Raw genomic sequence first — 17,329 nt, 5'->3', positions numbered from 1 at the left:
GATGGAGCCAGTATTAACATTAATATGCTCCATCAGATGTGACTCTTGCAGCCCCTAGCACCAGTCTGATCTGTCCTTAGCAAGGTCAATGACAAAATAATCACCACAGCAGCAGCACCAGCCTACAGGCACCAACAACAGACACTGGACCACTGCAATCTGATGCACTACAGACCTGCATCTAACTTTTGGGAGTTGTCACAACTGGAACTTCACCCTGGCAAACGTCAGGACACCTCTCCTCGGTGCTGACTTTCCCATTAATTATAGGTTACTGGTCAATGTCACCAACAGCCCATCTCACGCCCGATGCTCACCGCAGCCATCTGGGGCAACCTCATTATGTCTCCAGCAGAAATGGCTCACCTCAACTCCACTACAAACCGCATCGCAATCAACAACGGCTACCGCCATGAATGCTAGACATTCCTATGCCCAATTTTCACTGAGCCATCTGGGGCAACCTCAACATGTCTCCAGCAGAGATGGCCAGTGGTCATCCCCTCGTATGTGGAATGCCCTCTTAAGCCAAGGCAATTTTAAGAGGGGAGTATTGTACACCCACGACAACTATGTGACATGGAGTGCATGTTGTGGCGACCCTCCTTGACCCGACCTAACCTAATCCAGTGCAGTTATGTAATTATGCACCATGGGTCACTACCCACGCCATATACATATACCAGCCCCTGGCTGTATGTACAGTCAGTTCACTTGTACTTTACAATAAAGGATATGAACTCACCAAAACCTTTCTCTTCTCACAGTAGCATCACTTCAATCCCATCCATCCTCCTCATCCTCAGTCTTCCCTTCAAGTTCACTCCACCCACCTCTGCCTTCCATATTGTTTATGCTTTCTTTTCTTATGAATAAAAAAACATTAAAATTTGAAATTAATAAATAGAGAAATTTGTATTGGGGGTATTAGCCTGAGCAGGAACATTGGTTAATTGTACATTTAAATAAATCCTTAGGGTCATATATACAACTTTGCATTTCGACCCACTGGTCTTATTGTGCCACGGTTGCTCCCATGTGAGTATATTGTAGTATACAGGAGAGGAGCACTGCTTGTTGGGTACCATCTCCTATTATCTAATTTTCTAACATACCTAGACTCAAATTCATGTATGGTTCCAACTTAATCTATATCTTTGATTTCCAATTATCATATTTCAATTTGAACTCGTGTATTGTTTGAGCTTGGGCTACGTCACCTAAGGCCCAGTGGTTCCCAAACTTTTTTTTTTTAGTTTTACAATTATACGTACTAAGTTAACCTTAATCCTAATGCCAGGTACCGTAATGTTTTCCTGATTTAATTTTATTTTATTTTATTCAATTTTTTTGTCAGCCCTCCATTACCCCCGAAAATTTATTACCTCCCCCACAGGGGGTAATTCACCCACAGTTTGGGAACCACTGATCCTAAGCTATTCCACAGATGGTGATATAGCCCAAGCTCGTACAATACATGACTTCAAATTCAAATGATTATTGGAAATCAAAGATATAGATTAAGTTAGAACCATATATGAATTTGAGTCTAGGTATGTTAGAAAATTAGATAATAGGAGATGGTACCCAACAAGTCTAGGTATGTTAGAAAATTAAGAAAATAGGAAACAAGACTCAAGGTACATTGCTCCTGTCCTGTATACTACAATTAGGTTAATACTTGCATAGGAACAAAAGTGGCACAACAAGACCAGTGCATCGAAATGGAAAGCTACATATATGATTCTAAGGATTTATCCATCTGGTATGTTCTGCATTATATCTAAAGCTCCCTCTAGTTTTTTGTGTTTGTTAATGTGATGACCAGTCACCCAGGAGGTGCTAAGATAAGAGGGAGGGAGGAGGGTGGAGGGGAGTGGAATATATAGGAAATGGAGTGGGTGGGAGTGGTTTCTATGCCTTTTTCTTTTTGGCTACCCCTGTGTAAGGGGGAAAAAAACCTTTGGTATATGTATGTTAATGTGATTTGTGTTGTCTGCATATGAAAGAGCATGAGCCTGGTTGTGTGGGTAAGCTGGCTCTGGCAGGTCATTCGTAAATACATTGTCCAAGAGTCGGGGCAAGGACTGGACCCTGAGGCACTCCAGCCTTTGGCACAAAAAGTTGTGACAGGCAGCCCCGCCACTTTATTCTATTGTTCTTATGTCGAGGTTCACAGTTTCAGAATAGAAACATCTCAATACATCAGTATAGACAGCTCTAGTTTGCACACTTTACACCTGTTGGAAAATGAGACACTTTCTGGAGTTAATGAAACATATCATTACAATAGTTTTATTTTACTTTTTCTTTAGTACAAAATAATGGAAACAACTAACTGTTAGAAGAATGTTTACATTCATTCACTTAAAATAACATCTGACCTGATAATACACATTCCAAGTATATACACTTTTCTGGACTGTAGAATGTCACAATATCAGAAACAACACATAAATTAATTAAAAAAAAATCTTTATTAAATGAACTTTAAAGAATTAGATTCTTGGAAGTGTTTACAGATCTATGCCTCATAATCATGGTGATCCTCTGCTGCTGTTATTCCTGGTCATTCTGAGGTCCACCTGCCCTGATATGTGGTCTCCAGCTAAGCTACTTGGCAGCTGGCTGTGTTGCCAGATACTGCTGGCTCATTCATCTGGCAAGGTTTGCAGAAACTTGTCAAGTTTTGCTTTGCACTGTTCAACCAGGCAGTCTGTTAGGGCCTTGTGGTTGTCCAGTGGGTACCGTGTTGAACTCATGATCAGATGGTTGTAAGTTTGATTCCCAGGACTCACTCAGTGCTTTTTGTTTTGGTTCCTGAGAGCCCTGGCCAGGCAAGGAGTTGCACACCCACCCACCCACTCAAAAAAGCTTAAACCTGTTGGTCCTCCTGCTTCCTTCAGGAGTGTGAGAAGATTCTTAGCTTGTCATACCCAAGGCTGGATGCATTCAGGACACTGAATCTTCTTGAAGCCCTTGTTGGCAGGACTCTTCTTCTGCACCTGTGTCCAGCTCTTCCCTCATTGTTGGCACACAGCACAGAGGAAGTGAAATCTGGTATGTGGTTCTCCATACATAGATGACCTGTCTCGTCCCTGCTGCCATGAGTAGATGTCTGGAGTTTGGAGCCAGTCTCTGTAGATGAGTTCTCTCATTCCTTTGATCTATCTATATGCCAAGACTTTTCCCCCCTCACAAGGGAAGGGAAGTAGCCAGCTAAGGCATAAATCCACACTCCACCCATCCCACAACCCTTTATCTCGTATTTAAAAATCTCTTAGCTCCTTGTGGTGAATGAGTTCAATTCCTTACCCTGCCACACTGCCTGGGCCAGAAGCAATGCAACGAGGCACAGCCTGACTTACCCAGTGAATATTCTTTGTACAGATTTAAAGATAATTTTTTCACATTCTTGTGAAGTGATCACAGCTGGCTACAGTAATCTAGTGTTGGTTGTATTTGTTGGTTACACTGCTTCTGACCCAGACAGTGGGTGCAGGACAGGAGCTAAGATAAAAGGAAAACAAATGAATAATGGATAGGAGTGAGATAGGTGAGCGTGCATACATGCCTTGGCTGATGACCTCCCTTACAAAGGGGAAGAAGCCTTTGGGTATATAGATTGGTATGGTTGTACTTGAGCTTATTAGATATCAATGATTAAAACCAAGGTGACAAATATCAGTACTCAAAGTGCTTCTCTTACATACATAAAACAGTTCCTGAAATACCAAAGTACCAAAATTCTAATCTCAAAATATATGGCACAAATTATAACCAGAAAACACATTTCAGTCATACATAAAAGATATACCTTTTCATCAATAAAATTTCAACAGCCAAACTGTTCCATAAAATATATATATACATCATTCACACAAATCTGGCCATAAGAAGATATGTGAAAAAATTCACAAAAATCCAATAGATTTATTCACATTCAAATTGGTCCATATGTAGATGAAAACTTTGTAAGTAATTCAACAACTCAATGTAGGTATTCAAAGTTATACAAATCTAAATAAAAAACTTTATAAAGAATCTGGTAAACTTATGTAACCATTCAAATCTGCCTATGCCTAAACAAGAACCTCAAGCTTAAAAAAAAAAAAAAAAAAAAAATCAGGAATTGTTAGAGCTGACGAAAATTCTTTCCAAACATAAATTTTTCAATCCTGCCATACATTAAGAATGTTTCATTTTATCACACTGTCCTATCTCACCACAACTGTCACCGATTATCCTGGCTTCATATCACTAGTTCCATGATTCACTTATTCAAAACTAGTTTGATTTTCATTTGAAGCACACTGTTGCTATGGTCCTGTCATTTCCTCATCACTATCACCATCGTCATCATCCTCATCGTCCTCATCTTCACCCTCGCTACCCTCCACACCTTCAAACATTTCAGGACCCAAACCCACACTAGGTTGTAAGTTCATTAAACTTTCTTGCTGATCCTGACGCATATTGTACATAGAATTGCAGCTCTGTCCTCGAACATAAGCAGCAGACAGAGTGATGCGCTGGCCCGAATCAATGGACTGTTGGGAAGTATCCTGCAAATAATAAATAAGTCTCCTCTTATATTAAAATTTTATAGGGGAGGGTAAGAAGAAAAAAAGTAAAATAAACAAATAAATAAAAATACATATATACATATATCAACAGCTTTTTCCCCTTTACAAGAGAGGTAGCCAAAGTCAAAGGCAGAAATCCACTTCCACCCCTTTCATCCCCACATACTCCATTCCCATTCACTACCCCTTCCTCCCTTTTTTTTTTTTTTTTGGCTCTTCCTGGATGATGGGTCATCCCTGCATCTCGTCCATTGCCCTGGGTCAGAAGAGATGCAGGAAGACACAGCAAATCCACAGCAAGGTCGCTTCATTTAATCAGTGAGCCCCCTCTGTCCCCTCATGCAGAAAGAGATAAGAAGAAATCCCTTTGGGCTGTATCAAAATATTCACACATACTTCCTCACACACATCCCTATCCCCCACCCACCCCCTTCCATGCATCACAGCATCATCCATACACAACCATTCTACACTCACCCCTATCTTCTGTCTTCTCCCTTCCTTCCTCAACAGACATTCTCCTATTTCCTAATGCCACTTTTACCCCATCCATCCATCTCATCCTTGGTCACTTCCTCATGTTCACCTCTGCCTTCCACAACTCTTTTACTAAATTTTCTTCACTCATTCTTTATGTGTCCAAATCATCCCAATACTCTTTCATTAACCCTATCTCCCAACTCCATTCCTACTCCCACTCTCCTCTTCACCTCCTCATCTCTCACTCTATCCAGCCTACCATACTTCTCAGGCATTTCATCTTAAACACATTTAAACTCTTCCTCTTTTGTGTTCTATGTTTTTCCCCCATATAGTGATATCAACACAATCACTCCTTCATACAATCTCCTCTTAGCATCCATTCCCAATATATATATATATATATAAATAATCATAAATGTAGATGGAGCTCAGATGAGATGGAGGAAAAGGTGGTGGATGGGTGTGGATTAGGTGGGAGTGAAATGTGTAGGAATATGTGCATTTTGACTTGGCTACCTCCCTTATAAGGGGGAAAAAAGCCTCTGGTATACAGATGTAGATAAATACATACTTAAACCAAGGGCTTTTTCCCCCTTACAAGGGAGGTAGCCAAAGTCAAAAGGCATAAATCCACTCCCACCCATTTCATCCCCACATACTTCACTCCCTTTCACCACCCCTCCCTCCCTCTTTTCTTGCCTCCTCCTGAATAACGGGTCATCCCAGCATCTCGCCCACTGCCCTGGGTCAGAAGAGATGCAGGAAGACACAACACATCCACAGCAAGGTTGCTTCATTTAATCAGTGAGCCCCTCTCTCCATCCCCTGATGCAGATGTAGATAGATAAATAAATTTCACCACTTACCAATGAATCCTGTTTTGAAGCTCCTGAAACTTCATGAGCCTGGCTTCCCAAATTTATACTTTCCCCATAATTAGAACCTGCCAAAATCAAATATAAATCATTAAAATCATCTAAATCCCAGAATGAGATGGGATGGGTGTGGAATAGATGTTGGGTGGGTGTATGAATTTGTCTGTAATATCATTTAGCAACAAAAAGATCAGACTGTATAAATCAAGCTTATATATATATATATATATATATATATATATATATATATATATATATATATATATATATATATATATATATATATATATATACACACAGAAATATTACCTTGTTCTGCTGAGACTTGCAATTTGCTTCTGTCATGATTATTCGCTTCCAAGTGGTGCGTGACACTCTCTGACTTGTCCGCATCACCTGCATCTTGCCTGTTTCCTGAGTTCCGTGTGGGCATCAGTTTTGTGTTACAGGAGGAAGATTTAGGCACTGCGCTGTTTTTCATTGTGTGACTTATTGTTATGCACTGCTGCACTGGAGTCTGTAATCAGTTTGAGGAATTCTTAAACTTTCATTTTTTTTTTTCATTTACAGGGAGCACAATTGGATCACGGGTAACTATTCCTACTCATTCATCATTCCAATACCCAAGGTCTCTTTTGCAGGAGACCTGCAACCACCATGTTAATCCATAAGTCACTCAGTGAAGAGAATTCGTGAAATTAAATGAGTAAATTCTATCTTTTCTATAATATTTGTTTAAGATGCTTTAATGTTTATGTAGCCAATAAGCTTCTCCTAAAAAGTTTCACGATACATTTTTTACAGAATGCGCAGGGAAGAAGGCAAGCGAAATGGTCGTGAACAGTCAAAAAATTTATGTTGCATAAAGTGATTTCTCCTTGTCTACTCTAGAATATACCATACGGCCACTGGGCAGTTCCATGTCCTTTACCACCTTTTATACCTATCCATCCATTTTCACATGTGGGAACAATGAGGGAGGGTTGCCATGTAAATGAATTGGCTGGCTCGGCTGTGGTCATGCTGTGTCTTGCTCCACTGCTTCTGACCTGGGTGGTGGGCAAGGGACAGGGATGACCCTTCATCCACGAGGAGCTCAGATGGAAGGGAAACAAATAGGTGGTGGGTGGGAGTGGGTACTTGGCTTGACTTGGCTACTTCCCTTGTAAGCGATAAGAAGTCCTTGGTATATATAAAGATTATCATAACATATAAACATACACAGTGGATGTACTGTATTTTACTGCATTGCTTCTAGTCCAGGACATTGGGTGGGATACAGGGCCCTTCATCTGTGAGTAGCTAAGATAAGAGGGAAGAATGGGTGATGGATGGTAGTGAAATGGGCAAGAGTATGTGTCTTTTGACTTGGCTATCTTCCTTATAAAGAGGCCTTTGGTATATAGATACAGATAGACAAACATATGCTAAAAGGCTTTTTCTCCCTTATAAAGAAGGTGGCCAAATCAAAACACATACCCACTTCATACACCCATTCCATGCCCATCTAATATCTCATTTGTCTCCCCCTCCCACCATAGCGCCTTGTGCACAAAGGGTTAACTGTGTCCCTGTCACAATGCTCAAGTTAAAAATAATGCGGTGAGACAAATTTTTCATATCAGACCCTGGCAACTGGAACTAGTTTATCTCCACTACTTTAATATATGATAACTCCCAGCCTCACCTTCACTAAACATATATATATATATATATATATATATATATATATATACACACACACACACATACATATCTATGATGCAAACAAGAACATTGTTTAGGACCTCATCCTTTCTTCATCAATTTACAACCACACTCCACACTCACCACCTTGCTAGTCTTCACTCATTCTTTCCATATACCCACACCATCTTGGTACTCTTGTCTACCCTTTCCTCTTTGCCTCACCTCCACAATTCTCACTTTGTTCATCCTTGTATCACCCACCACATTTCTTAAAAAATTCATCTCAAAAATGTTTAGGCTCTTCCTTTCTATGTATATACCAAAGACTCCTCTGTATAAGGGAGGTAGCTAAGTCAAAAGTTAATGTAGTGCCATGGGGGCACAATCACTTTGTGGTGATTCATGTGCCCCCAAAAACAGCCTCTTGGAAGGAGGGTGAGCATTCAAAGATGTTAGGAGATACAGGGCATTCATTAACCCCTTCCATACGGTGCCGCACACGTAGGCGTCATGGACTTAGATCTCGGTGGCAGCAGCCAATGCCAGCCGTACGACGTGTCGTAATAATACTCGCATCATAAAATACAGTCACCGCTTTCATTGATCTTTCTCTCTTCACCCGTGAATTTTGATAACCATAGAAAATGCGATTACAAAAGAATTAGAAAGAATGTCATTATGGAGGGGCGACTACAATAAATATAATCAAGACGCCGATATGGCAGCCTCGCAAATACACTCGCTCCCCATGACGCCTACGTGTGCGGCACCGTATGGAAGGGGTTAAATGAGATGCTGGAGGATGGAGGAAACCTGGTACTTAAGATAGATTTTAACTGCAAGGAAGGAGGGTGAGCATTCAAAGATGTTAGGAGATACAAGGCATTCATTAAAAGAGAAGCTGAAGGATGGAAATAAACTGGTTCTTGAGGTAGATTTTAACTGCAAGGAAATCTGTTGGGAAGAGATGAAAGTGAAAGGCGGAGAGGATCTATGGGGAAATGCATTGACATGACTATAGAACATACAATGACACAATGGGTAAAAAGATTTACCAGATATAGAAGTAATGAAGAACCTAAAATTGTGGATAAAACTGAATATAAGACACCATTTAGAAAGTGACCATATACTAATAGAGGTTGAACTAAAGGAGGAAATATATATAGAGAGAAATGAGAAATACAGAAAAAGAAGACTGATGTACAACAAAATGGACTCTGGGAAACTCAAGAATTTTTTTCAAAATGCAAATTGAGAAAAGTTTTACAAAGAAGAGACACAAGTGGAAGAGAAATGGATAATTTTGATGGAAATTTATAATGAAGGAATGAATAAATATGTACCAGGACAGAAACAGGAAAAGGTGTACATTAAGTGCTGGTTCAACAGAAGATGCAGAAGCAAAAGATAGAAGAGATAAACCTTAGAAAAGATAAAAAACCTGGAAAGTGGCAAGTATATATTAACCATAGAAATGAGTATGTAAAAGTGCAGAGAGGAAAAAAGAAACTACGAAAAAGACAGAAAAATATAAGGATCAACCCATACTATTCTATAGATATGTGAATGGTAAACTTAAAAATAAACAGGAAATGGTGTAACTATGCCACAAAAATATAGAGTATACAGAAGATTTAGAAATGGCTGAAGTCATGAATAACCACTTCAAGTCGGTTTTCACTAGAGAAAAAGTACAACATTGGGACAAAGGAAGTGAAGAGCAATCACCCCCCATGCGGGAAATAAATACATACAGACATATACCAAGGCTTTTTCCCCCTTACAAGGATGGTAGCCAAAAAGGAAAAGGCATAAAATCATTCCCACCCATTCCATCCCTGAATACACTCCACACCCCTCCACCCTCCCTCTCATCTTAGCACCTCCTGGATGATGGGTCATCCCTGCACCTTGTCCACTGCCCTGGGTCAGAAGCAGTGTCGCAAGACACAGCACATCCACAGCAAGGCCGCTTCATTAAATCGGCGACCCCCCCCTCTCCATCCCCCCCTGCATAAAGGAGAAGACGGGGAGAAATCCCTTCGGGCTGCGTCAAAAATTGCTCACACATACTACCTCACCCCCCAGCCCCCTGCCCATTCCACCTCATGCATCACAACATCATCCATATACAACCATTCTCCATTCACCCCTGTCTTCTGTCCTCTCCCATCCTTCCTCAACAGACATTCCCCTCTTCCCCATCCATCCACCTCATCCTAGGATGTCCCCTCATGTTCACTCCCTCCACATCTGCCTTCCATACCTCTTTTACTATGCACTTACAAAAACTCACATCTCCTTTCCCAGTTTCACCTTCACCCACATTATCCTTGAGGAAACCTCCTTCCATTCCACTACACATTTAACTATCTCTTCACTTACTACTATAGCCACCCCTTCCCTCCCTCACCCTCTCTTCACTCCTAATAACCTCCCACTTACTCTCCCAAACTTACACTCGCCCTTCCCTTTCAGCTTAGTTTCACTCAATGCCAACACCTCCATCTTTCTTCTCACAAACATACTATCTCTTGTCTTTTACTTTCATCTGTACCACATCCATGCACATTAAAAGACCCAAACCTTAGGGTTCTAGTTGGAAAACTCCTCCCTGACCCTCTTATCTCTTTGTTTTTTTTTTGTTTTTAGGAATGTCCCCTTTGGGGCTACAAGGAGAAGGATGCCTAGTCCCAATCCGCGTCCCTTTCTTCTCGCCTCTTATGATCCAAGTGGAATTACTTTGTGGCAGTATTCTTTTCCCCCACCAAAGGAAAGGTAGGCGAAAAAGGAAATGAATATTCACAGAAATTGTACAGGATAGTAACAAGGGGTTTTGGGACAGCATAACGGAGGGACAGTCGTAGTATAAAAGTGTCATCATTTCTCTATAAACAGTTTTCCTCTATCACAGACAAAATGATATGTGCCTCTGGTCCGTAGGGGCACCCCATATAGACCCTAAAGTATCAACTGCATGCTACTTTGCCACAATAGCATGCAGCCAATACCCCATGCGGGAAATAACAAATACAAAATGAAATAATGGATCAATTAACGAACCTTGATGTCAGGAAGTCACACAGCCCAGATGGGATTGCATATTGAATACTACAAGAATGTAAAGAAGAATTAATGGACAAAATATACAACATAATAAGTTGCTCACTAAATGAAGGAAAAATAACAAAGGACTGGAAAAATGTCAATATTGTAACAATATCAAACAGCTGTAAGAGACAGATGTTACTATGCCCCTGGCATCTGTAATGAAGAGTCGAACCATTAGCAGAAGAACTAAGATAAGAACATATAACATTGTAATAAAACCAACAGTCCTGTATGGATGTAAGACATGGACACTGACAAAAGAAAGGGAGAAGAGACTGGAATTTTTTTAAAACAATATCTTAAGAAGAATCCTCGGCCCAGTATATGATGAAGAAGAAGGGAAACGGAGATGAAGACATAACAGGGAAATTAGAGATCAGACTCGGCAATCGTATATTTAGGATGAAATATGGGGAAGAAGAGCAAGGTGGGCTGGACACTGCGTATGAATGGAGGCAGACAGACTACCAAAGAAGGTGATGGAAGGAGTAGAAGGCAGATGACCAGTAGGGAGACCCAGGTACAGATGGATGGATGGAGTAAAGAAGGACGTGGAGAGGGTGGCACCAAGAGAGGACTGGCAGGAATTGGCAGAGGATAGAACCATCTGGAGAGGCATAGTGAAAGCGGTGAAGGGCCGTCCGGCCTGACAACCAACAGAGTAACAAGAGTAGAGTAGAAAGAGTAGTATTGTAACAATATATAAAGGAGGGAACAAAGAAACAACAAATTACAGACTGGTCTCCCTTACAAGCAATGTAGCCAAAAATTGTGAAAAAATGATCAAGAATAGATGGATACACCTGGAAGAAAACAATATAATAAACTCGAGACAATTTGGATTCAGACAGGAAAGATCATGTCCCACAAACTTAATCTGTTTCTACTCAAGACTAACAGATATAATACAAGAATGGGATGGATGGGCTGATTGTGCCTACTAGACTTACAAAAAGCCTTAGGGAAGAAAAAAAAAAAATGGATACAAGGTAACTTACTAAACTGGATAGAGGATTTCTTGCATGGCAGAAAAATTTGAGTAGTGCTTAGAGAAAAGAGTTCAGCTTGGGAGGTGATTAGTGGAGTTTCACAGGGATTTATATTGGCTCCAATAATGTTTGATATTTATGTGAATGACATGGCTGAAGATGTGGATTGTTCCATGCGTCTTTGCAGAGCAGATTGTGAATCACTACAGAGACCAAAACAAGTTTTGGAAATGGAGCCAAAAATGGGAAGTAGACTTCAACATTAAGAAATGTAGCATAATGGAATTTGGAAAAAAAAAAATCAGGGCAATATAAAATTGGAACAAAGGAAGTAAAGATAGTGGGATCTAAAAAGGACCTGAGGGTAATCATCTCAAACACCATGTCCCCTGATAAACAGATAAACAAAATTGTCAGAATCTTAATACTTGCTAAGATCAATAAAGATGGCTTTTACCTATCTAGACGAAATGGTTAAAAAAATACTAGTCACACTAATAAGGCTGCGACACTTATGGTCACCCAATACCAAAAAGAATATAAAGAAAATTGAATGAATCCAGACAGCAGCCATGAAAATGGCCCCAACACTTTAACTGTCATATGAGGAGAGGCTGGCTAAACTGAAATAACCGACTTTGGAACAAAGAAGAGAAAGAGGTGACCTGCTGACCATTTACAGAATCATGAAAGGTAGTCCTTGAGAGAGAGGACTTACTAAATTGGGACAAGAGAAATAAGAGAAATATAAAGGGCCATCAAAGGAAACTCAAAAAGGATAGTTATAGAAGAGACCTGGAGAGAGAGAGAGAGAGAGAGAGAGAAAAATCCACACAGAGTGGTGGATATCTGGAACAAACTGGATAAAACAATAATGTGTGCAAAAACTATACACGAATCTAAGAGTAAACTAGACACTGCAAAATACAAAGATGGGATACCATGAGCATAGCTCTCCTTCCTGTAAGATACAACTAGGTAAATACAAACTTCTCTTTGCAATCATTCCCAGACATCTATTCCTCATAAAAAAAATTGTTCCACCTATACATTTACTTGCCTCCTTCACTTTTTTTTTTTTTTTATTGCTCTGTTTTATGCATTTTTCCTCAACAGTTATTCAAAAAGCAAGCTGGCTTGGCATGGGAGAGGAACATTTCCCTCATCCTTTTGAATCCCATCACGACTTACATCTTCCAGGTTCAACTGTGTCAACCAACTGTGGATTGGATACAACACAGTATGGAAGACTGCACTGTATACAATCATGCACGCCAACACTTGCCAACCACTTGTGTAGATGTTTGGGCCCAAGAGTCCAAGACACACTTGGGGAACTGGCTCAGGACACAAAACACCACCAATTCCCCCCAAAGTGGGTTTATGTCCTGGGGGCCAAATGTCTGCACACGTGGCAGTTGGCGAGTGTTGGATTAAGAGATCTTCTAGGTGTATACAGATTGACCTCTCATTAACGGACTAAAAGGGGGGTAACAGTGTCCGTTAATGTGAATAAGCCGTTGATTTGGAGTGGTTTTTGGGTGGCATAGTGATTGCACAGTACTAAACAACGGCACCAAAAACAGCAAAAACACCGCAAACACAGCTAATTAACGTCCGTTAATGAGAGGTCAATCTGTACATTCTGCAAGGGGTTTGTGAGAAAAAACCCCTTCCAGCCATGGCATTCCTCAGGGAGGGGGACTGCTCGGTCAGACAAGAACAACAACAAAAAACTGAGCACTACTTACATCTGAGGTATTGGCTGCTGTAGATATGTTGGCATTCCTCTCACTTGGTGGTAAATTTTGGGCAGTATCAAGGCAATCCACCAAGCTTTCAACCTTCAACAGCTTTGCACACTGAAGTAACTCGGGAATGTCGTGCATCTGTAACGTTACTTCTCCCCTTCAAGTAGACAAATAAAATTATCTGAGCACATTTGCAGTATATTCTTATTAACCACCTAAAGCATATCCATTTAGAAAACAAACAAGTAAATAAAATACAATAGAATAACTAAATATATATATACATAAATAAGTGTAGCTATTGTCAAATAATCTCCTTCATCTCACAGATACATTTCTTTACCTCTCAGCCAAACATGTGTTTGGTATTTATTAAAACCAAATGAAGTATGTACTAAAGCCAAAAGGCTTAAAACAGCAAAATGACAGAAGCTGTGTATCCTCTGGCGACTTACGTGTATATGTATTGAATAAGTTGAGACACGGTCTTAACTGCAACCCCTGGGAGAACAAAGACCGTGTTCTGCGCCTCCTTGGCACTCCAAAACACTTGACGGAAGTATGGCGATACCTCTGCTAACACTGCCTGCAAACAGGTACCAAAGACCTTTATCAACAGTTGTTGGTATTGCATACATCCTTATACCAAAGGCCCTTTCTCTCTTATAATGGGGGTGGCCAATTCAAAGCATACACTCACCCAACATCCATGGGTGTGGGATGGGTGAAGAGTGGGTATTACTGATAGTGTTACTTGAAGCAAATAGCAAAAACCTCAAAGAACACTTATACACAAGACACAAGACAATGTGTTACTCCAGAGCTCTAAGATGAAATACCCCAATACTGGACCAACGATGGTTACCCACACATAATGGTCCTGGGAGATGGACGTCAGAGAGAGTCATCTCCCTGATGCCCACCTTCAAAACCAGTCAACTTTCTCATTTATTTTTGAAGGTGCAACCCCAAGGGGCTGACACTCAGTCCCTGGATCTGAATCCAACCCTCTCTTTAACAACTTTAATTGTATTTCCTCTATTTTCAAACACATAGAAAGCTGACAACCAGGTTTTAATCCTTGTTTACACAGAGAAAATTGAGAGACAAGTCAAGTGTGCAAGTTACTTGAATTAGAGAGGAGAGCATGCAAGTACATGTTTACATGGGCTAAGTTAGAGACAAGTAGTTGTGTGAACATGTACTTGCTCACTTTCCTCTCCAGTTCAGGTAACTTGCACACCTGACTTGCCTCTCAATTTACCCCATGTAAACAATTCTTTACTCTCTCCTACTACTACAAGCTGAAGACACAGACACAGTCCTGCACTAATACAATACAGATTAATTCATTACCCCTGGTCTCTTGAAATACACACATCAGTACTTTTTTCTAGGGAGATTGATGTGAGTGTCCAAAGACTGTTGCCAGCTAGTGTGGGGCTATGGGTTTCCAGTACGTGAAACCTGAGGCTAAAATTATTACTGTTCCCACAACAATTCATATAAGTACTGTGTGCTAACCGATTGCACCACTGGGGCACTGACCCAGGGCAGTGGGCGGGATACAGGAATAAGCCGTCATCCATGAGGAGCTAACATGAGATGGAGGAAGGGGTGGTGGAGCGGAGTGGAATAGGCAAGAGTGAGACGGGTGGAAGTGGGTATGTGTCAAAAGACACATACCCACTTCCACCTAAATTTATATACCCTTGGTATATAGATAGATTCTGGGTCGCCGATTTAATGAAGTGGCCTTGCTGTGGATGTGCTGTGTCTTGCGACACTGCTTCTGACCCAGGGCAGTGGACAAGATACAGGGATGACCTGTCATCCAGGAGGTGCCAAGATAATAGGGAGGGAAGAGGGTGGAGGGGAGTGGAGTGTGATAGGGGTGGAATAGGTGGGAGTGGTTTTTTGGCTACCTCCTGTGTAAGGGGGAAAAAGGCCTTTGGTATATGTATGCAATAAAAACACTAGGAACGTGTGTTCACAAATCTATAAGTGACCACTTTTCCCAGTGGTTATTTACACATATGTATGTATGTATATAGATAAAACACAATAACTCAGCTAAAACTCCCTATACAGAGTACCAGAGTAAATAGCAAGACTATAACTGAGACCAGTACATAACATTACAAGTAACACTTCATCTGAAGTTATACCTTTCAGATAGCTTGTTGCTCCAGAATCCTAAGAAGTATTGGAATATTTCAGCTATATATGTCTGAGCAAATACTAAAGGCTAAACTATCAGTTCATGGTATAATTTAAGACACATATACATATATGCATTTACCAAAAGGTGTGTAAAACCACTTGGAAAATAAAATGAAAGGTGACCGAATGTTTTTGTCTATTTAAGAAATTTTCAGAGGTGAAAATGTCTTACATAGACAAAAACATTCGGTCACCTTTCATTTTATTTTCCAAGTAGTTTTATTACACATTTTGTGAATCACATGTTTTTGTGATTTATTCACACTTACCAAAAGGTATTTTCCTCCTTGTAAGAGAGGTGGCCAAATCAAAGGAAACATGCACCACCCATGGGCATTTGGAGGGGGGGGGGCTGCCCCCCCTTGCAAGTAATCCAGGGTGTGTTTGAAACTTTGCCAATTGTCACATATACATATACTGTATCAAGGGCTTTTTTCCCCTTTTACAAGAGAGGTAGCCCAAGTCAAAATGCATAATTCCACTCCCACCCATTTCATCCCCACCCACTCCACTCCCATTATAGTATCATTGTTGCACATGTGGGTGGATAAGTAATTTATCTGTTGTGTAGAAATAGCTGGCCTTTGGCCTTGTTCGTAGTTATCATGACCAGTCCTCACCTCCTTACTCACCAATCTCCCCTTCGCTTCACCTCTTCTCAGTGTCTCACGACCTTGCTGACCCCCAAATGGCCCCATGGGACACGCTCGTGTCTGCCCAGCTGCAATGCTACCCAGAGCTTCCTTGAGGCCCACGGGTGGAACAAAGCCTCCTTGAGGAATCACTCGTGGGGCCCCAGGATATCTGGCCAGCCCTAGGGTCTGCTGTGTGACCATCACAAAGCCTCCTTCAGGAAGTCACGTGCAGCTCACCAGCCTCAGCGATGACTACCTCAGCCAGCATGTGACACAGAACACAGATTCATTGAGAAATGCCTACCTTCTGTCTTTGAGAGTCACTGGTGTCAGACATTTTGCCTCTGATTCCCTCACCTCACACTTGGCCTCAAGGCAATTAGGAGCATGGGTCATGACCTGTCTGTGTATATAAGGAGCGAACAGACACAGAAGATGCACAGATCCTCGGAGAAGCAAATGTGAGCATAGCTCGCTGCTCCCTTGCTTTCTAGCCTTCTCCTGCCCCCCCCAATTTTGATCTCCGTAAGCAGATCGCTGGAGACATGACTCAAGACAGTCATCGCTTCCCTTGCTTTCTCGTTCCTCCTCCCCCCTCCCCCACTGGCCCCCAACATTTCATGGTTAATAAAACCAACTCTATCTCCACCAGAGTTGCCTTCAACCAGCCTAACTGGCTGCCTAAACATGGGCAGACTACCAACCTAACATTTGACGGCCCAATGTGGACAAAAACCACCAGCCTAACAGGTCTCGTATTACTATTGTGTAGATTAAGTCCATATTATGCCTGTACGGGCATTTGTATCCTCAAGAAAGCACAATGTTGGGCTTGCCAAGCCATTTTCTGTAACGCTGTGTTCCTCGCTATTTTTGGATATGGTGACTGTGTCAGTTGTGTATATAAACAGAGTGGTCTTGTAACCAGGCCCAGTCACCCTCTGTTTACCCAGTGGTGTGCATCCCTAGGCCCACACGGTCAAC

At 41.2% G+C, this 17,329-nt stretch overlaps 1 protein-coding gene across 1 annotated transcript in view; it reads right to left on the bottom strand.

Annotated features, from left to right (window-relative positions):
* Positions 1-2,269: 2,269 nt before the first annotated feature.
* Positions 2,270-17,329, bottom strand: part of LOC143036999 (uncharacterized) — a 30,869-nt gene continuing 15,809 nt past the window's right edge. The window contains exons 8-12 of the mRNA XM_076205105.1: positions 13,943-14,073; positions 13,488-13,644; positions 6,254-6,461; positions 5,936-6,012; positions 2,270-4,565 (exon numbers count right to left, since the gene is read on the bottom strand). Coding sequence (XP_076061220.1) covers positions 4,320-4,565; positions 5,936-6,012; positions 6,254-6,461; positions 13,488-13,644; positions 13,943-14,073 — 819 coding nt within the window. The 3' untranslated portion in view covers positions 2,270-4,319. The remainder of the gene's footprint in view (positions 4,566-5,935; positions 6,013-6,253; positions 6,462-13,487; positions 13,645-13,942; positions 14,074-17,329) is intronic.

The sequence above is a fragment of the Oratosquilla oratoria genome, chromosome 2 (genome assembly GCF_046742065.1).
Source record: "Oratosquilla oratoria isolate Oo_2021 chromosome 2, ASM4674206v1, whole genome shotgun sequence".
NCBI classification, from domain to species: Eukaryota; Metazoa; Arthropoda; class Malacostraca; order Stomatopoda; family Squillidae; genus Oratosquilla; species Oratosquilla oratoria.
Note: the sequence above shows the minus strand (reverse complement) of the source record. Positions and strands in the feature narration are given on the sequence as shown.